The sequence below is a fragment of the Dama dama genome, chromosome 2, assembly GCF_033118175.1.
Source record: "Dama dama isolate Ldn47 chromosome 2, ASM3311817v1, whole genome shotgun sequence".
In the NCBI taxonomy this organism is placed as follows: domain Eukaryota; kingdom Metazoa; phylum Chordata; class Mammalia; order Artiodactyla; family Cervidae; genus Dama; species Dama dama.
The window spans coordinates 10,982,394-11,003,023 of NC_083682.1; the positions used below are offsets into that span (position 1 = coordinate 10,982,394).

The window sequence follows — 20,630 nt, forward strand, 5'->3', positions numbered from 1 at the left end:
GAGCTAAGGGTATGAGGGATCAAAGTGAGACAGGGAAAGTCCATGGGTACCAGAGCCTGCAGGGCTTGGAGACCACGCCAGAGATTTATTATCTTATTCCAAATGCAATTGCAGAGCATTGATGAAAGGGTTGAAGCAAGGGAGGAATGTGATCGAATTTATGTTTTAAAAAGATTGGGACATCCCTGGTGGTCCAGTGGCTAAGACTCTGCCCTTCCAAGGCAGGGAGTCTGGGTTCGATCCCTGGTCAGTGAACTAGATCCCACATGCCTCAGCTGAAAGATCCTGCAACGAAGATCGAAGATCCTGGTGCTGTGAAAGGGGAAAAAAAAGAATAGATTAGGTTTCATGAAAGACTTGCATAAAATTTAAAGAAAAAAGAGAAGATTTTGCAGCTCTGGAAAATAGGCTAGAAAGGGTACAAGTGACACTGGGGAGACCTGGGACATTGACTGGGAGAGTTCACCCCACCCCTTCGTTGATTCCAATATCTTGCATTTATGTGATAAATTACAAATTGGGGAATGATATGACAAGAGCACCCAAAGCCATTTTGTTCTGCGCATCCCAAAGTCAGTCCCCCTCGGCAGGGAGGCTGGCTCCAGCCCTCAGGCCAGTGTCTCCAGCAGACAGCCTTCAGCACAGCAGAATCAGGCACCATGGGAATTTTTCGAGTGTGCAAGGAGAGACTGAGATAGATTCACCAGCAAGAGAGGAACTGGGATCAAGCTGGTCTGAGTCCAAGTGAAACAGATCACTTTGCGGCAGGAGTTTTCAGAGCCTTTGATTGGGGTCTGTTCCCCGTGAGCCTCGAAGAAGGGCCTAGAATCTAGCCCATCCCATACTTATTTTGACACTTTGAGAAAATGATTTTATTTGTTTATTATTGGCTGTGCTGGGTCTTCCTTGCTACACAGGCTTTTTTCTAGTTGTGGCGAGCAGGGACTGCTCTCTAGTTGTGGTGTGTGGGCTTCTCGTTGAGGTGGCTGCTCTTGTTGTGGAGCATGAGCTCTAGGGTGCACGGGCTTCAGTAGTTGTGGCACTTGAGCTCATTAGCTGCAGCTCCCGAGCTCTAGAGCACAGGCTCAATAGTTGTGGTGCACTGGAAGTTGTGGTGCCTGGGTTCCATCCCTGGTTGGGGAACTAGTTAGTTGCAACTAACTTCACATGTTGCAACTCAGAGTTCAATTGCAAGCCACAGCTAAAGATCCTGAGTGCTGAAACTAAGACCCAGCACAACCAAATCAATCTATCTATCTATCTATCTATCTATATATATGTATGTGAGAATTCAGGTGCTCTATTCTATGAGAACTTCAATCCCTGGGTCAGGAAAATCCCCTGGAGGAGGGCATGGCAACCCACTCCAGTATTCTTGCCTGGAGAATCCCCATGGACAGAGGAGCCTGGTGGGCTACAGTCCATAGGGTCGCAAAGAGTTGGATATGACTGAAGCCACTGAGCATGCATGTGTGATTCTGTGAGACTGCAACAGCCCTGGCATGTCTGGTCCCCAGGTCTTTATATGACTCTCCCAGCTGGTCCAGCAGAGGCCCATTCATCTTCCTCGCTCTGTTACAAAGCATGTGCTGCCACTGTGTTTGGTACTGTCCAAATGAAAGTGGTCAATTCTGTCCCCCTGCCCCGGTGTTCCTACCCCAGTGATGTAAAGTGGAATTCCGGCAAACAGAAGCAAACACACAAGGCATTTTCCAGGAGGTTATGATTTATTCTACTTTATTGACGTGACCGGGAACAGGGCCAAGATTCCACCTCCAGGATCCCAGAGGAGGAACAACCAGGAGAATTATCTACATCAAAGATCAGGGGCAGAATCAGGGAGGGATCTTCCTGGAAGTGGCTGGAACCACGTGGGCTCAGGCCACGGGAGCCAGGCCGATCTGGTTGTTGGCCCTATCGAAGACGGTGTAGTACTGGCGGATGAAGACATCACCCAGGATCCAGAGGTCCCCGGAGGAGGTGGAGACATCCATGCCCTCGAACCCACTGGAGCAGACCCCGTCGCTCTGGAGGAAAGGAGAATAAAACCCGAGCTGGGACGCAGACCCTTTGGGGACAGGCTCTGGGGCCTGAGTATCCAGGACCATGGTGCGCTGCCAGCCACGTGCAAGGAGGAGCTTCCTGGCTCGTGCCTGGGGACTTGGCTCTTCCTGGCCTGGGGTCTGCCTCTGTAAGCGACTCACTGCTCTCTGGGTTTCCAGGGATTACCAGACATTATCCAGTGTTTCTGGCAGATGTACACACCCTGACGTCAGCATCGGAGCTAAGGGGTTTAGGGAGAACTCAGCTGCCGGGAAGGATTCTGGAAGCACTGGTGACACAGCCTTTTCTCATTATTCTGATCCCCACCAGTGGCAAACTGGATCAGCTGCTAGTCCTTTTCATTCACTAAGTCACTGACTTTGTGACTTTGGCTGCATATTACAATCCCCTCTGGAACTTCAAGCCTTCTGCACCCCATCACCCACCATGGCTTAGGCTCCACCCCCTCCTAATTAATCAGCATCGCTGGGGGAGGGGCCTAGTTAGTTCTTGTTGAATGACATCTACCCACTGGGCAAAACTAGTTTCCCATCCAGCTTTGTACTAGAAGGCAGGGTTTTCCTGAGTGCATCTGATTAAAGATTTACTAGTTGGTAGAGACCGTAGGAGCATCATAAGCCCTGACCCTATGGGCGGTGTGGTTTCCATTTGCCCAACACTTTGTAGCTTTGATGTGGGCAGTCTCCCTTGATTACGATAACTGCATCCTGGTTGTGGGGAAAGCTCTCGGTTTTAGATGAAGGAAGGATCCAGGGGCTAGTACCTTGCTCAGGATCCTGGGGCTAATCCTTGAGACCCAGAGCTTGGACTCCGGGGCCCAACTAGAAATCCTCCTTTCACACCACCAACCTCTGCCATGCTTTTCCTCCCTGGGGGTGCTGCCTCTCAATTCTCATTCGCACATTTATCTGTGATGTATCCCTTTTCTCCAGAGGCTGTCCAGAGCAGATGGCAGCTCCAGCTTGTGGAAGTGCCCTTGCCCTTGTGCCGAGGGGCAGTCTCTGGCCACATTCTGGGCACATCTAGTGGAAGGCCCAGAGCCCCCTTACCTGCAGGATGTAGGCACTGGGGGGCACAGGGTACTGGACACCATTGATGGTGAAGACAACGTCGGGCAGGCTGTCGATGGAAGAGCAGCTGATCACCACCTGGAAGGAGCGAGGATTAGCAGGGCTTTCATTGCTCGTGCATGGCAGAGTCATCGCTTGGGTCTAGAACAGGGCAATCAGGGCTGGACTTACTTCGCCAGAGGAATCCTCGCTGGCTCCAATGTAGCTCTGAATATTGGAAATGGCAGTGGTTGGGCCGGCCAACAGAGAGGTACCAGTGTCAACAATGGCCTGGCAGCCGTCGCTGCAAGCGATGGACTCTCCATTCATGGTGATGCTGAGGATAAGAGGCAAGTCAGGGTCCCCTGAGCCCCTAGGGGGTACATCTCTCAAGGAGGAACCAGGTGACGCTGGTTCCTTCCCCATCCATTGGCCAATGCATAAAATTTCAGCTTCTCTTGTTCACACACTCATTCTCTGAATTCATGTATTCTACCAGGAATTACTGAGTGCCTGCTCTGCGTTAGGCACAGGATGTGCAAAGCCAGACAAGATGGGTGCACAGTTTCTGGCTGCAGGGAGCTCCTACTCTAGCTGGAAAGATAAATTATGATTGAGGAGGAGCAGGATGAATAGGGGAATAGAACCCAAGCCAGGGTGAGGGTGCTGGTGTGGACCGAGCCAGGGAAGGCTTCTTAGGGAAGTGGACACCCAAAGGTTGCTAGGGAGAGGAAGAGCTAGAGGAAGAGGTGACAGAAGGTGGGGAATGATGATGGAATGATGGCCAGGTGAGTCCAGCCCTGACTGCCCCATTCACCCAAGGGGAGCAGGGGCAGGGGTTCGAGGAACTGATGGGGTTTTGGCATGGCTGGGGCAGACATAGGGAGATCAGTGTGCCCCAGTTTCCCTGGGACTGTCTTGGTTTAACTACTGAAAGTCTGGCATCCCAGGAATCTGCTCACTCCAGGGCAAACCTGGGCTATGGGTCACCCAAGCAGGCCAACGGAGGGCAGAACAGTTGGGGGTTAAGGCTGCCTGTGGACAGACAGTCTTTGAAGGGGAAAGTGGGAGGAAGTGTGTGTGTGTTAGTCGCTCAGTCTGTCCGACTCTCTGCGACCCCATGGACTGTAACCTGCCAGACTCCTCTGTCCATGGGATTCTCTAGGCAAGAATACTGGAGTGGGTTGCCATTCCCTTCTTCAGGGGATCTTCCTGATGCTAGGACTGAACCTGTGTCTCCTGCACTGAAGGTAGATTTTTTGCCATCTGAGCCACAGGAAAGCCCATGGGAGGAAATGTTTTGAAACAACTTCTCCACCATCTTGCCCTGACCTTAGACCAAAAGTGACAAGCCCCCTAAAAGCCAAGATGTATGGACAGGGGACCCCCTACCCTCCCCAGAGATTCTAGTAGACTGTCCTGTCTCTTTGCTCAGAAGGGAAGTGGCTGTCTCATCCTTGCTGAGTCTCTGGGTTGGGGGGGGGGGTGGTCCCAGACACTGCTTATCCTCCAGTGATGTGCCCTTCTCCGGGTCTCTCTGACTCGGCCAACTTTTACCTTCTTATTCTGGAGCACATTTCCGTGTGCTGGCTGTTCCAGGAGGATCCCGGAATTCTTAGTTAATTATGAGCGTGTAAAGAAATGGGGTCTGGGGCCCATGCCAGGATATAGCCCATCCATGATGACCTCACCTGTCCACAGTGATCTGCCAATAGCCCTCAACAGAAACAGGCACCCAGTTCAGACTTCCCGAGTAGTAAGAAGAATCGATGTCACCAAATATCACCACGCTGCCGCTCTCTTCGTTGCTATGGAGAGTGGAGGGAAATCAGGAATTCATTCCTACATTCACATTCCAACTGAACATATGAAGTGTGTGCATTCTAAGAGCTACTTAAAAAAAAACTTTTTATTTTGTATTGGAGTATAACTGATTAACAATGTTATGTATCAGATGTATCAGATGTATTCAGATGTAATCAAAGGGACTCAGCTATACATATGCATGTATCCATTCTCCCCCAAACTCCCCTCCCATCCAGGCTGCCACAAAGCACTGATCAGAGTTCCATGTGCTCTACAGGAGGTCCTTGTTGGTTATCCATTTTAAATATAGCACTGTGTACATATCCATCCCAAACTCCCTAACTATCCCTTTCTCCTAGCCTTTCCCCAGCAACAATAAACTAAGAGCTACTCTTGATTGGGATCTTGCCAGGGTCAGGAGCTGAGCAGTGTGTGTAGTCCACAGGGTTTCTTATAATCCTGACACCAAGACCCATGCCGTGATCACTATTATTTCTGTTCTACATTGAAGTAACTGAGGCTCAGAGAGGTGGTGCAATGTGCCCAAGGTCACACAGCCAGGGAGTCACAGAACCTGGGTCTTTTTGGTTCCAAAGTATGTGTGGTTTCCACCACATACTCTCTTTGCTGTGGGGACCTCAAGAGAAATAAATGAATGACAGCGTCTGCTCTTAAAGCCTTGATAATGTAGTTCATGGTTTGCTAATGTCTGCAGGCGTTTTTCATTGCCATGACTAGGTCGGGGTTGGGGGAGCCACTGGCCTGTAGTAGGTGGAGGCCAGGGAGGCTGCCAAACATCCCAGAGCAGCCCCCAAACAGCAAGGAATCATCTGGTCCAAAAATGTCAATAGTGCTGGGATTGCTAAACTTCAATCTAGTTGGCCTTATGTGAATTACATAACTGCCCATAAAAACAGATTATGTTTAAGAGAGCTGAAACTTGAATATTAAGTGGCCAAGAGAAAAAAAGGCTAAAATGACCCTCCTATTATACATTGCTGGAGTCCTGATTACTGGAATATTCATTGTCTAAATCTCTGCAGTTTCAGTTTAGACAGGAAAGCAAATGTAGATGACACTAAGAAATTATTCACCAAGCAACTGGTCACAGACAGATGATTCCACTCCCCTAACCCAACCCCACCCCACCTTCCTTGTAAACATCTGACAGTACCAGTGAGATTATAGAACAGTCAATATCTAAAAAAAAAACAAAAACCCATCAATGATGACAAATCGCTTCAAAAGAAAAGGATGTGAGTGTCAGAGGAAGGTTGAATGTCTTGAGAAAGTCGATGACACAACATCAGATGTTCTGGCACAAACCTCTACTCAGCCAAAACCAAGGCTTGGTTATTCTTTATTCTTAGAATTAACTCATAGCCACACCTGGAACCTAAATTTTGTTAACTAATAAGAGAAACTTGCTTTCATCATTTAAAAGTTTCTCTGCTCAAGGTGTAAATCCCAATCAAATCTTCTTTTCATTTATTGCTATGAACTTTTGGCTCCAATTTTAAGTGGATTCACTCTTAAAATTTTTTTTTTTTTTTTTTAGCTTGGCTGCATCAAGTCTTAGCTGCAGCCGGCGGAATCTAGCTCCCTGACCAAGGATTGAACCCCAGGCCCCTACCCTGGGAGTGCAGAATCCTAACCACCGGACCACGAGGGAAGTCCTTAAGTAGATTCACTTTAAATGGTGGTCTTCTGGAGAGCAAATGGCTAATGATATTTGACTTGCATAAGGCAAGGCGACAGAGAATCTCACTAGTAAAATAAGACGATGGAGATTGTTCGTCAGAGAGGAATTTGGCACCATTCTCTCCAAAGATATACCTCTCAAGTCTAACATACTGACTCTGCCAATCCCCCTGCTTGCCAAGAGTCCAGCCCATCCAGCCTTCGACATTCTCCTGCTAGACCCGGTGACCATGACCTTCTTGCTTCACTTACCTGCTCAGGTAGACGGAGAAGAGATCTTGGGAAACCAGACCCTGGTCCCATATGTTGTCAAAGACAGGGGTGGCCCCGGAGGAGGAGATGCTGGGGTAGGCGAGACCCAGGATGCCGTCGAAGGGAGCGTAGTACAGGAAGGAGCCGGGCTCTGTCTCACTCAGGCCAAAGATCTGGTTGGTGTCGGTGATGCCTCCGACCTGCGCGGGGGAACCAAGACGTTTCTCATTAGCTTGTGCTGACTGAGCACCGCGGGGTGCCCACCCTGGGCTCAGAGCCTCCCCCGGTTCATTTCATGTAGGACTTGGCTTCCGGGGCATCAGGCTGGAAGGAGGGGAGAGGGATTAGCCCTGGAATTTCTTGTTATTCTGCTGGAAAGAACAACTGAGGCTGATCCCCAGATGGGCACCGTCTGTGACTTGGTGTGAGAATGTGCTGCAGAACAGATGGTCACCATGTGTGTGTGTTTCTGAAGATCAGATGCAAAGCAGACGCCAGGCAAATCAGAACCCTGGACCCCTGCTGCGCCCTGGAAAGGCTTGTGGTGGAGCTTTTGTGACTCAGGGGGGATGTGGGCTTCGGGAGGAGGAAGAAGAGGAGGTGCTAAAAGAGAACTGAGCCTTTTCCTACCTTCTTCCTACCCCTTCATTGCATTCGACTTGGGTGGTGCTGACGTTAGCTTCTGGCTTCTGGCATTCCTCTCCCTTACTATTTCTGCTCCCCACTCCACCACCACCAGGCCCTCCAAAATATCTGTGGTATCTCTGCCACTTTCTGCATGCCCTGGTTAGGTTGCTTTTGTGATACCAAGACCCATATTGAATGAGCTGGTTCTGCCTCAGAGGGTGAGGAGGGGGTGGGGAGAGGTCTGTGCTGTGGCCTCCAAGGTCCCTGAAGTTGGAAGCTGTGCAGGATGAGGCGGCCAGCCAGAGTGTGCTCACCTGGACAGTGTCGTATCCAAGGATGCCCGTCATGCTGCCGGTGCCGTAGGTGATGGACAGTGTCTCGCTGGTGGCCTCATAGGTGGAGGAATCTTCAGGGTTGAAGCGGTTGTGGTTGGCTATGAGGGCAAGAAGAGACATGATCAAACTGCAAAAGTTGAGCCAGAGTCATGGGTTGGGGGTGCCTTGGTTTTGAGTGTGGTTTTGGAAGAGAAAGTTAACTTTTTTCTTTAGACTTCGGCACGCTAGTGTTCCCAGGTTACATTCCTGTCTGGTTGGACCAATTGGGATCATCTCATTGTGGATGGAGACTGCGGCTATGAAATGAAAAGACACTCGCTCCTTGGAAGGAAAGTTATGACAAACCTAGACAGCATATTAAAAAGCAGAGACATCCCTTTGCTGACAAAGGTCCCTATAGTCAAAGCTATGGTTTTTCCAGTAGTCATGTAGAAATGTGAAAGTTGGACCATTAAGCAGGCTGAGTACTGAAGATTTGATGTTTTCGAACTGTGGTGTTGGAAAATACTCTTGAGAGTCCCTTGGACTGCAAGGAGACCAAACCAGTCAATCCTAAAGGAAATCAACCTTGAATATTCGTTAGAGAGACCGATGCTGAAGCTGAAGCTCTAATACTTTGACTACCTGGTGCTAAGAGCTGACTCAGTGGAAAAGACTCTGATGCTGGGAAAGATTGAAGGCAGGAGGAGAAGGGGGCAAAAGAGAGGATGAGATGATTGGATGGCATCATCGACATGATGGACATGAGTTTGAGCAAACTCTGGGAGATGGTGAAGGACAGGGAAGCCTGGCGTGCTGCAGTTCGTGGGGTCGTAAGGGGTCAGACGTGACTGAGCGACAGAACAATAATATTGCTGATGGAAGGTCCTGCCAGGCTCATGCTGACTGGAGCAGGCCCACGGCTGCCCGTGGTGTACCTGCACACTCTCTCTGCCACTGGACTGAACTTCCTGAGGGCTGGGACCACATGTGATTCACTCCTTCACCCCCAGGGCACCTAAGCCCAGTGCCTGGCACATAATAGGTGCTCAGTGAATGCCTTTGGAGTAGATCTCTGAGTGGCTTCAGCAGAATTGAAATCAGACCTATGTGAGGCCCCTGAGCATTCAGGGCTCCCAGGTGACTCAGTGCTGGGGGCCTGGAGAGGGCGGGGCACACTCACTGCAGGCTTCGCTGGAGCAGTAGATGGAGGGCACCCACAGGTTGGAGGAGCCGGTGTCAAAGATGACGGTGAAGTCCTGAGCGGGGGTGCCGATGCCGATGGTGCCGAAGTACTCCGTCTGCCAGGGGGTGGGGGGAGGGTGCGCAGGACACACAGCTCACCGACTGGGGACTCCCCAGCCTGGCCTCCCCGGGGACTGTCTCTGGGTCCTCTCGGCCACATCCTGCCTTCCCCTTCACTGGCCTCCTTGCCTTTGTCTCTTGATCCAGGGCATCCATCCATCCTTCAAATCCCAGCCAGATCTCCCTTCCTCCCTGAAGTCTTCCCCGACTGCTCTCCTGTCAACCTCGGCCTATTCTCTTCTAAGCCTCATGAACACCCACCAAACAGCCATCTGTCCCCTGTTGCCTTGAATGTCTTAGTCTTGCTATGCTAGAGAATGCACACTCTTGGATAGGGTGGAAACTTACCCAGCAGAGTAAATCTGTTCTTAGTTGCTCCATTGTGTCTAACCACCTGCAGCCTGATGGACTGTAGCCCACCAGGCTCCTCTGTCCATGGGATTTCCCAGGCAAGAATACTGGAGTGGCTTGCCATTTCCTACTCCAGGGAATCTTCCCAATCCAGGGATCGAACCCATCTCTTGTGTTTCCTGCATTGGCAGGCAGATTCTATACCACTAGCGCCACCTGGGAAGCCCCAGCAGAGTAAATGTGTAAGAATTTTTTCTTTAAATTGTTGATGGGGAGATAAACAAGTCACCTAGATGTGAAGACCCCTTGAGATAACTTATTCCTAAGTCTAGATGACTGCAGTGGGTTTAAAAAAGGGTATTCATGGGACTTTCCTGGCAGTCTAGTGGCTAAGAATGCGTGCTCCCAATGCACGGGGTCTGGGTTCCATCCCTGGTCAGGGAATTAGATGCCTTCATGCCACAACTAGGAGTTTGCATGCCGCCACTAAGACCAGGCGCAGCCAAATAAATAAAAAAAGAAAGAGTGTCTTCAGGAATTTTATTCTTAGTGGCAGCAGTTTTTCCCTGGCTAGCTCTGCTCCAGCCACGCTGCCATGGTTCTTCGATGACCAGCTCATCCCATCCCGGGGCCTTTGCATTTGGTATTCCCTCTGCTAGGAAAATGTTTATTCTAGATCTTTCCTTGGCTGACTCCTTCTCATCCAGTCTTCAGCACTCTAGTCAAATGTCACCTCCATCAAGAGGCCCTCCCTGACTACTTTATCTAAATTTGCCCCGGCCCCATTCTTTTTCTCCTTACTCTAATTGACTTTTTTCTCTGTGGCACTTGTGATTACCTGGAATTATCTTACATTCCTATTTATTTGTCTCCTATTTGTCTTTCCATCTAGAATATAAGCTCTAGGGTCTTTGCTTAGTCACCGCTGTTTCCCCAGCTCCTGGCATAGTCGCTGATAGAGAGTAGGTGTTTTATAAATATTTGTAAAGTGAACAAATGGGCTAACTTTACCAAGCCATTACCAAGCTCTAACCAAAGGCCAGGCCCTGTTCTAAGCACTTAAGAAAACCTGACAAAACCCAAAATGAAGAAACTTCCCCCAAATCAACCCTCCCCCACTACATTACTTCTTGAGTTACTTGAAAGAACCCTCTGGTGGTGGATAGTAATAGTTCTGTCTTACAGACAAGGAAGCTGAGTCTCACTCAGACTTGTCCATTGTCCCATGACTTGGAAGCATGAGAGCCTAGACTTGCTCCAGGCCTGGCAAATGTCATAGGCCAAGCTCTTAATGACAGGCAAGATTGCTTCACGACCTTGGCTTTCACCCAGGGGGATGTATAGTATCCACTGAAGGGCAAGCCCACTGGGTCCGAAATGGAAGAATCAGAATGATCTTCCTGAAACTCCAGTCTGATCTTGTCAATCCCACCTCTCCCCAGTTAAGATGATCCGGTGGCAATTAAGATGCCAATCCTTATCCCCCCCGCCACTCTGGTCTGGCTCCACCCACCAACCCCCATGGACACGGACCTCGCTTTGAAAACGGACTCTGGCTTCTGTTCCTCAAATGCACTCTGCTCCCCGCTGTCACAGGGCCTGGTGCAAGTCTTCCCACTCTCCTGTCCTCTTGGAACCCCCCTCTCTTCAGTGCCCCAGGGAGATGTCCCTGCCTGTCACCTGTCATGCAGTCAGCGTGTCACCTTCACTGGGTGGCCCTGGCCTGGTTGTGCTTGTCATGCTTTGTGAGGCTCCCTGATTATCATCTGTCTCTCCTACTAAATTGTGGGACCCTGAGGTTCGTTCACTGCTGCTTCTCTGGGCCCAGCACTGTGCCTGAAACATAGGAGGTGCTCCATCGAGGTAAGCACTGGATGAATGAATGAATAAGTGAATTGAGAGCAACACCTCTGACTGTGTTTTTCTACTCTCTCTGTGTCTCTGAGATCCAGGGAGCAGATCCCTGGGTTACACTTGCAGAGGTATTTAGAGCGCTGGCCCTTCTTCCCAGACCCTGGGATCCCCCCTCTCTCCTCTAGGCTGAGTCCTTGGAGCTGGCCCGCTGCCTGCCCACACACTCACATCCATGTAGTTCTGAAGGGGCTGGTCAGACACCAAGGTGGCGGTCTCCGGGAAGTACTTGCTGGCCAGGTTGTATTTGTGTGTCTGCATGAATTCCTTCAGCTTGCCATTCTCTATCAGGTTCCGTCTCAAGGACTTCTTTTTGACGAGTGGGATCCTGTGGCGAAGCATTTGTACACAGTTGGTTTGGAGGAAGAAGGGTAATTAGACAAAGGACCTGCTCATGGGGTGCTGTGGAAGATCCGGAAGGAAAAGGAAACTTGCCTGAGAGCACAAGAAGGAAGTCGAGAGGGGAGATGCTCCCGTCTTTGGGCAGAGTAATGCAGACAGGAGAAGTGATTGCTGGAAGTCATCCGGCCCAGTGCTGGTGCTGAGAACCCTACCCAGCCTGGCCTGGAGGGTCTGTGTTGTTAACTATGTCTGCTGTGCTGCGTCCCCCAATGAGCAGGGAAAAGAGGCTCTGGACAGATGCAGAGAGAGGAGTTGTGGGAAGGAAGAGGGAAGGACAGCAAAAGAAAATAACCCCAGGAAAACAGCTCTTGGTGTAGCGTGTCCCCCAGACTCACTTGAAGGCGCTGCACTCAGAGAGCGCCACCAAAGTAAGCAGGAGCAGCCACTTCATGGTTCTTCCTAGCTCCCAAGTCTCCGGAGAAGGGAAGACGGGAAAGTGTACAGTAGTAGGCACGAGCCATTCCTTATATACAGCCCAAGTCCTCAGGCATGGCCTTATCAGCCACCAACGTCACCCTTTACTCACACCCCAAGCAGAAAGTTTCCTGATAAGATTGTCCCTGCCCTATGCCATGTTCAGGGGAATTTCCAGTTGAGTACCTTTCCATTTGTTACCCAGACCTCGGGTTGGAATGACTCCACAGAGAGCAAGTGGCCAAGTGGCGGCTTATTTCTTAAATAATAGAAGGCATCCAAACTCGATAAGCGGAATATTTCGACAAAATTGGTCCAAAGTGCACTGAATGTTGGACAGATGTCAGAGGAGCTCCAGGTACCCGAATGGTCCTGGTGGGACAGACGGTGGGACAGAGCGGCTGTCCTTGCGGTGATGGGCCGTGTCACCAGAGCTGCTGTCCTCAAGCACATCCTTAGGTGGGTGGTGTGGGACTCAGGACACATTTCCCCATGAAAAGATCGTTATATGAGGTTGCTGGGTGTCTAGCTAGCATATGGGCCTTATTTTGCTCTTGCTGCTTGTGACTCTTGGGCCCCATCTTGGGAAAGTGGTGCGTGTAGTACAGAGCAAGGGGATGGGGTGGGTGGAAGAATGCTTCCGACCCTGGAGGAAGCAAACTTGAAACAGGCTGGGTTTGTCTTTGGAATCTCTGCCGCTCATTTTCTGACTCCCTTTTCTTCATACTGCTCCTCTCCCACCTTCTTGGTTACTCAGAGCCTTTGAGACCCCATCTGGGTTTGACTCCCAAGTGCTCCGTGCTTAAAACTTGACTGAATCAGCTGCAGTGGGCCAAAGCAATCCAGGCAAATTCATACTAGGGTGTGAATGACTGAGAAAAGTTCTCTCTCTTCCTCTCTTTCTCTTCTTGGCTTATGACATGCTGGATCTTCGTTCACTCACCAGGGATCAAACCCACGCCCCCTGCTGTGGAAGCATGGAGTGAAAAGCTCTCTTCTTAATAAAGATGCTTTCTAGCTCAATGGATTCTTCTTCCCTTTGTGGGGTTTATTCAGTGGACCAAGTGGAGTGAGAAGCTTGATGTAGGAATTTTGGTGAGGGTGTGGGAGGTGGGGAACACACAGGAGGGAGGTCACAAGTAGGGAGCAAGACCTGTCTGCGGGTCTTGTTCTGATATCAGATTCCCTGGGCCATGCCTGGGTTTTCCAACAGTGGGAGACACAGATTCTATAAAACTCCAATTTCCCTACGGCCTCTGGATAGGCATGGAGGGGTGGGCAGTGTGGATCAAGTTCTGGTCCAGTGGTGGTGAGCCTCGCTACAAAGCACGTTTGCATTCAAAACGTACCCATTAAGACACCTCTGTGCCCCAATCATGGTCCTTGACCTGTATTTTGCATTTTCTCATCTTTTAGTGCCTGCTTCCTCTCTGTTCTCTTTTCCTCCCCTTTGAGCATTTCTTCTTTGAGCTATGCTGTCACCTTTGGGCACGTCTCAGTGCTTCTAGGAGGAGCTGATGGTCCTGAAGATGCCTGCCTAGGTCCTGGGAACAGCAGATGGAAACCCTGGCTCAAGACTCCCCCCGCCGGGGCGAGTGGGGGGAAGGGCATGTTCTGGGGGCTGGCCAGGCTCTTCAGAGGTACTTGGTGTCTCACGCTGGGCAGTGGGTACATGGGTGCTCATCACGGTTCTTTACACTTTATGTGTAGGTTATGCATATATGAAACTGTTTATGATACTTTAAAAAAATAAAAGGAGGATCTGCATACTTTTCAACTTAGAAACGGAGGCAACTGAGGTTGGGTGGAGCAGGGTGAGTCAGGGAACCCTCAGGGTTGAGATGTGGGTAATGAACCATGAAGAACATTACGTGTGTTTTATTCATCTTTCATCTCCCTCTGTGAATTATATGGTGCATCAAGTGTTCAACACAGCGCTTTAATTAATCCCATGTAAGCTCGGCTTAGTTAAGAGCAGCCTGGGAGTGTACTCAGAGCAGGATCATGATTTCACAGTTAGCAGTTTGTGCCGTTTGCCAGTCACTGCAGTAACTGACTCGAGAAGGGCTTCATTCATGTGTTTCTCTTCCTTGACAGTGAGGGGAGATGAGAGAGTTTAGATTCACTACTCTTAGCTTGTTGTGGTAAGTGATATTATTATTCCCATTTTACAGATGAAGAAACTGAGGTCCAGAGAGGCTGTGCCACTTGCCTGAGGTGACACAGGTAAGAAGTGACTGAGCAGGGGCTTGAATCTGGGCCCCTGTCTCTCCCCACGCTTCTCCCTTGTGTACCCACTGACTGGGGTTTACTGGAGGCTGTGGAAGAATCTCAGGAGGAGCCCTGGCTTCAAGATCTGGGTTTGAATCCCAGCCCTACCTCTGAATAACTTCCAGACCTGGGGCTACTGGTCCAGTTTCTGAGACTCAGTTTTTTCATCTGTAAAAGGGGGATAATAGTACCACCAATTCCATGGGATTGTTGTGAGGGTTAAGTACAGAGTCCTCACCAGCCAGACATATACAGTGGCTGAAATTAAAAGTTCTGATCAAGATGCTGAGCAAGCAGAATGTTCCTCTGTTGCAGGCGGGGAACTTGAGATGTTATGGCCACTTTTGAGAACAGTTTAGCAGCTTCTTATCAAGTCAACATGTACCTACCATATAGCCCAGAAACCACCCTCCTGGGTGTTTACTGAAAAGAAATGAAAAAACTTATGTCCCCACAAAGACCACCCAAATGTTTATAACAGCTATTTTCATAATAGCCCTGAACTGGAAATAACTCAATTTTCTTTAGCAGATCCTTGGATAAGTGAAGAGTGTACAGCCAACTATGGAAGACCATTAGTGATAGAAATAGAAGAACTGAATCTCACAAGCGTTATGCAGAGTGAAAGAGTCCAGATGCAAAGGATTCTATTTATATGACATTCTGGAAAAGGCTAAATAATGGGAACAGAAAATGGGTCCATGGTTTCTAGGGGCTGGCGTCAGCATAGAAGATTGACTACAAGGGGCCATGGTGGAATTATGTGTGGTGATGAAAATAGTCTAGATTCAACACCTGAAAGGGTGGCTTTCACTCGGTGAGAATAGACCAGACATACCTGACTTTACAGCAGGTGAAGTGCTAAGCCAGAGATGGCCACTCAGTAGGGGTGAAGGCAGAACTGGGCGTCAGGCACTGCCCAGGGCCATGGAGGCCTTGGATGGGATTCACTGGGTTCATTTCACACAAAATGATGCAATCCCACAAAAGAGAACAAAAAAGAAAAGAGCAACCGGTCATCTCTGCTTCTGTTTTGGTCCTCTGAACCATGAGTAAAATATGTCCACACTCCATGTCTGTGGCAGGGGTGACAAATTTGGCAGGTGGCAGCAAAACCCCCAGGAGCTGGGTGGGGACTGGGAACATTTCTCAGGCTCCTGGGCGCTGGGCTGTCCGGATGGGCTCCTTCATGTCGCCCTGGGGGTAAGTGTGAGATGGCCCGAGTTTATTTAGGAGGGATGCTCCTCTGAGCATCCTGGAGCTAGCATGCAGTGCTTGGAGCCCAAGATTAGGCATCAGTCTGGGGGAAGAGCTTGTCTGTGGGACCCACATGGGAATTTTGGACAGAAGAGAAATCTATTTGGGAAGCAGGAGGGAGACTCCTCAGGCAGTAACCTGAAGGATCCATGTGCACAATCATTCAACACGTTTTTATTTTGTACCTACTCTGTGCTGGGTAAGCTGTCCTAGTTGCTGGGGGTACATCCCTGAAGAAGATGGAGCTAGGGTGTGCCTTGAGGAGTTCGTGGTCAGGTCGGGAGATGGCAGGGGGGAGGTCCCTTTCCTTCCCACCCAGAGACGCCTTTGGATCACACTCATGGGAAGCCCTTGGATTGGTGAGAATCTGAAGTCCGGGGAAACCTTCACGGGGGCTGGGGCTGACATGCTTGTTGGCATCAATTCCCAATATATGGCAGATTCTACGATGGCCTCCAATTATCCTCACCTCCTGGTGTTCATGCCTCTTGTAATCCCCTCCCCTCAAATGTATGCAGGACCTAGGACTTGCTTCTAACCAGTAGCATATGGCAAAGCAGATGGGGTGTCACTTTTGTGATTATATTATGTGAGATTGTCACTTTGGTCTTGCCAGCAGGCTTTTTGTATAGATTTTTCTCCCTGGCTGGCTCTGAAGAGGCAAGATGCCCCATGGGGAGGCCCACATGGCAAGGAATGGAGGGTAGCCTCCAGCCACCAAGGAACTGAGGCCCCTTGTCTGATAACCCACAAGAAACTGAATCCAGGGATTTCCCTTGTAGTCTGTGACTAAGACTCCATGCTCCCGATGTAGGGGGCCCGAGTTTGATCCCTGGTCAGGAAACCAGATGCCACATGCTGCAACTAAGATATCACATGCTACAACTAATGGTCCCACATGCCACAACTAAGACCCAGCACAGCCAAATTAAAAAAAGAAAAAGAAAGAAACTGCATTCTTCCAACAACCCTGTGAGCTTGGAAGATGACCTCCATTGGAGCATCAGATAAAATCACATCCCTGGCTGACACTTTGTCAGAGGCCGTGAAACAGAGAACCCAGCCAAACTAGGCCTGGATTCCTGACTCACAGAAACACTGAGATCATAAATGCGAGTTGTTTTAAGTTGTTAAATTTGTGTTAATTTGTTGCGGTGATAGAAAACTAATACAGGGTTAGATACCTCCTAGAAATCTCCACAAAGACCCACCTGGCTGCCTCCTGCTCTTCGCTGTTTGGGGGCCATTTCAGGGTTCTGCAAGGTTGTTCTCTGCTCAGGCAATATGAATGATCTGAGAAGGAGGGGGCTGACAGCATTGGTAGGCTTATCTGTAAATCCCCGTCAATATAACAGGGACTGCATTTCTGTGGCTCTTCATGCTTTTCTGAGTGCTTTGAGATACATGACCTTTTGAAAAAGTATTATTCCTGCATCATCCCCATTGACACAATTCAGAAGAGTTAAGCGATCAGCGCAGGTTCACATAACTAAGTAGTGATGTGGGCAGGTGTAGACCCCCGGGTCTTAGAAGGGTCTGGTCTTGGGAAGCTTTTGTCCTGGGCCAGGCTCTGTGCCCACATACATCCACCTGGTTTCCATCCATTGGTTAGAGTGTACAGTGGACATTCCGTGAAGTCTGATGTCAGCCAGGACTGATCCGTGACTGCCTGCAGGGAAGCCGTGTAATCTCATTGTGCCAGACTGGCGTGGCAGAAAGATTAGACAACAATGTTTACTTTGCCATTAGGCTTACCTGGCACTTGGCTTCTGGAGGCTTTCGGAACTGCTTTGCTAACGCATGGCATCTCCTGCCAAGGGCACAGGTGTTCGGAAATATTCTGCGAACATATCAAATTAGGCAATGGAAGGAAATCTAAAGAACTGAATCATGGCAAGACTGGGATGGAGCACGTTAAGCACGATTAGTGTCATTGAGCTGGTCTGATAGGCCTTGGGATGGCTGGTCCCCTGGGAGCTTTCAGTCATGGTCTCACCCCAGGCATGTGGTCATCCAACAACACAGAGAACATGTCTCCACTTCTCAGTCCTGAATCTGTGGAGTTTCTCCAGAGACAGACAGGTTTTATAAATTAAATTTATAAGAATATTTTTGGGACCCAATTATTGCAAATAATTTAAATTCATTGTGGTCTTCCCCAGTGGCTCAGTAGTAAAGAATCTGCCTGCAATGCAGGAGACATGGGTTTGATCCCTGGGTCTAGAAGATCCCCTGGAGGAGGGCACGGCAACCCACTCCAGTATTCTTGCCTGGAGAATCCCATAGACAGAGGAGCCTCGCAGGCCATGGTCCATAGGGTCATAAAGAGTTGAACATGACTGAAGTGACTGATCACACACACGCACATGTTCATTGTAGATATTTATAGATTTATAAACATTTTTAAATAACTCAACTCTACTACCCAGAACTATCCACCCTTAACGTTATAAATGAATATATTCACTTACAAAAATGAGGCCATTCAATACAGTATGAATGATATTTATTTGATATTCAAATTTTATTGAGACATAATTGACCTACAGCACTGTTTAAGGTGTACAACATAATGATTTGACTTACATACATCATAAAATGATGACCACGATAAGTTTAGTGAACATCCATCTATTCACACAGATTCAAAAACTGAAGAAATAGAAAAAACTTTTTTTCTCGTGATGAGAACTCTTTGGATTTACTCTCTCTCTCTTAAATTTTGGCTGTGATGGGTCTTCACTGTGGTGTGCCGGCTTTCTCTAGGTGCGGTGCACGGACTTCTCTCTTGTGGAGCATGGACTCTGTGAACTCAGTTGTTGCAGTGGATGGGCTTAGTTGCCCCTCAGCATGTGGGATCTTAGTTCCCTGACCAGGGATTGAACCTGTGTCCCCTGCATTGGAAGGTGGATTCTTAACCGCTGGACCACCAGGAGAATCCCTGGATTTTCTCGAACTGCTTTCACAGATTTTTATGTAACAGCAATGATAGTTAACTTATGATGTTGTACATTACATCCTTAGGACTTATTTATCTTATATTTGAAAGTTTGTATCTTTTGACAGCCTTCATTCAATTTTCCCTTCCCCTAATCCCACCTCTGATAACCACAAATCTGATCTCTTTTTCTATGAGTTTGTTTTTGAAGTATAATTGACCAAGAGCACTATATTAGTTTCTCTTACACAACACAGTGCTTTGGTATTTCTATACATTTCAAAATGATCAGCACAATAAATTTACTTACAATAGGTCACCATAAAAAGATAGATAATATTTGACTGTGTTCCCCACACTGTATGTGTCATACCTATGACTCATTTATTTTGTAACTGGAAGTTTGTACCTTTTAACCTCTCTCACCTGTATCTTTCCTTCTCCCATCCTGCTCCTGTCTGGCAACTACTTGTTTGTTCTCTGTATCTATGACTCTCTGCTTTGTTACGTTTATTCATTTGTTTCATTTTTTTAGATTCGCCATATAAATGAAATCATACAGTATTTTTCTTTGTTTCATTTATTTCACTAAGCATAATACCCTGTAGTTTCACTCCTGTTGTTGCAAATGGCAAGATTTTACTCATTTTTATAATGGAATAATATTGCATTGTGTGTGTATATATATATATGTATATATATATATACACAAGTATGTATGTATATACACACACTATATATATATATTTATCCATTCATTTCTTCATGGGGACTTAGGTTGTTTCCATATCTTGGTTATTGTAAATAATGCTGATGTGAATGTAGGGGTGCATATATGCTAATTTCTTAAGTTCAAACGCATTTTAACAGCTCTGCATTTTATTTCCCACCACATGTCTACAGTTTTTGACATCATATTTTGCATCTTTTTGTTTTGTGTATCCCTTAATTATTGCAGATACAGATGATTTTATTACTTTTGTCTTTTCATCTCCCTTCTAGTCTTTTTTTTCCTCCATTTTTCTTAGCTATGCTGGGTCTTTGTTGCTATGTGTGGGCTTTCTCTAGTTGCATTGAGTGGGAGCTACTCTGTGTTGCAGTGTAAGGGTTTCCCACTGCAGTTTTTCTCTTGTCACAGAACACAGGCTGTAGGCACGTGGGCTTAGTAGTCGTGGCACATGGCTCCATGGCAAGTGGGATCTTCCTGGACCAAGGATCGAACCCTCACCCTCTGCCTTGGCAGGTGGATTCTTAACCACTCGACCACCAGGGAAGTCCACCTTCATACTAGTTTTAAATATGATCAATTTACTACCTTTCCCATATAGTCACCCTTACCAATAGATTTTTCCTTGTGTAATTTTCATGTTTCTAGCTGTGACCTTTTCTTTTTCACTTAGAGAAAGCCCTTGGAACATTTCTCGTAAAGCTGGTTTGCTGATGCTGAACTCTCTTAGCTTGTCTGTAAAACTTTTGATCTCTCTCTCAAATCTGAATGAAAGCCTTGCTAGGTAGAGTATTCTTGTGGTAGGGCTTCCCCTTTCATCCATTTAAATATACTGTGCCACTCCCTTCTGCCTGCAGAGTTTCTGCTGAAATGTTAGCTGATAGCCTTATGGGAGTTCCCTTGTATGTACGTTGTTGCTTTTCCTTTGCTGCTTTTAATATTAGCTCTTTATCTTCCATCGTTGCCATTTTAATTACAGTGTGATTTGGTGTGGCCCTTTGGGTTGATTCTGTTTGGGACTCTCTGTGCTTCCTGGACTTGGATGACTGTTTCCTTTGCCAGGCGGGGAAATTTTCAGCTATTATATCTTCAAATATGTTTTCTGCCCCTTTCTCTCTCTCTTCTTCTGGGACCCTTATAGTGGGAATATTCATGTGCTTGATGTTGTCCCTTGAACCGTCCTCATTTCTTTTCATTCTTTTTTCTGTTCAGCTTCAGTGATTTCTACTACTCTGTCTTCT

General features: G+C 48.1%; 1 protein-coding gene across 1 annotated transcript; it reads right to left on the bottom strand.

Moving 5' to 3' along the window:
* Window positions 1-1,708: 1,708 nt before the first annotated feature.
* Window positions 1,709-12,200, bottom strand: LOC133066167 (pepsin A). Its single transcript, XM_061156963.1, has 9 exons — window positions 12,118-12,200; window positions 11,552-11,708; window positions 8,997-9,114; window positions 7,814-7,932; window positions 6,873-7,072; window positions 4,805-4,921; window positions 3,306-3,450; window positions 3,114-3,212; window positions 1,709-2,027 (listed from the first exon to the last, which is right to left on the bottom strand). The coding sequence occupies exons 1-9, from the start codon at window positions 12,171-12,173 to the stop codon at window positions 1,878-1,880; spliced, it is 1,161 nt and encodes a 386-aa protein (XP_061012946.1). The 5' UTR covers window positions 12,174-12,200; the 3' UTR covers window positions 1,709-1,877.
* Window positions 12,201-20,630: the final 8,430 nt, after the last annotated feature.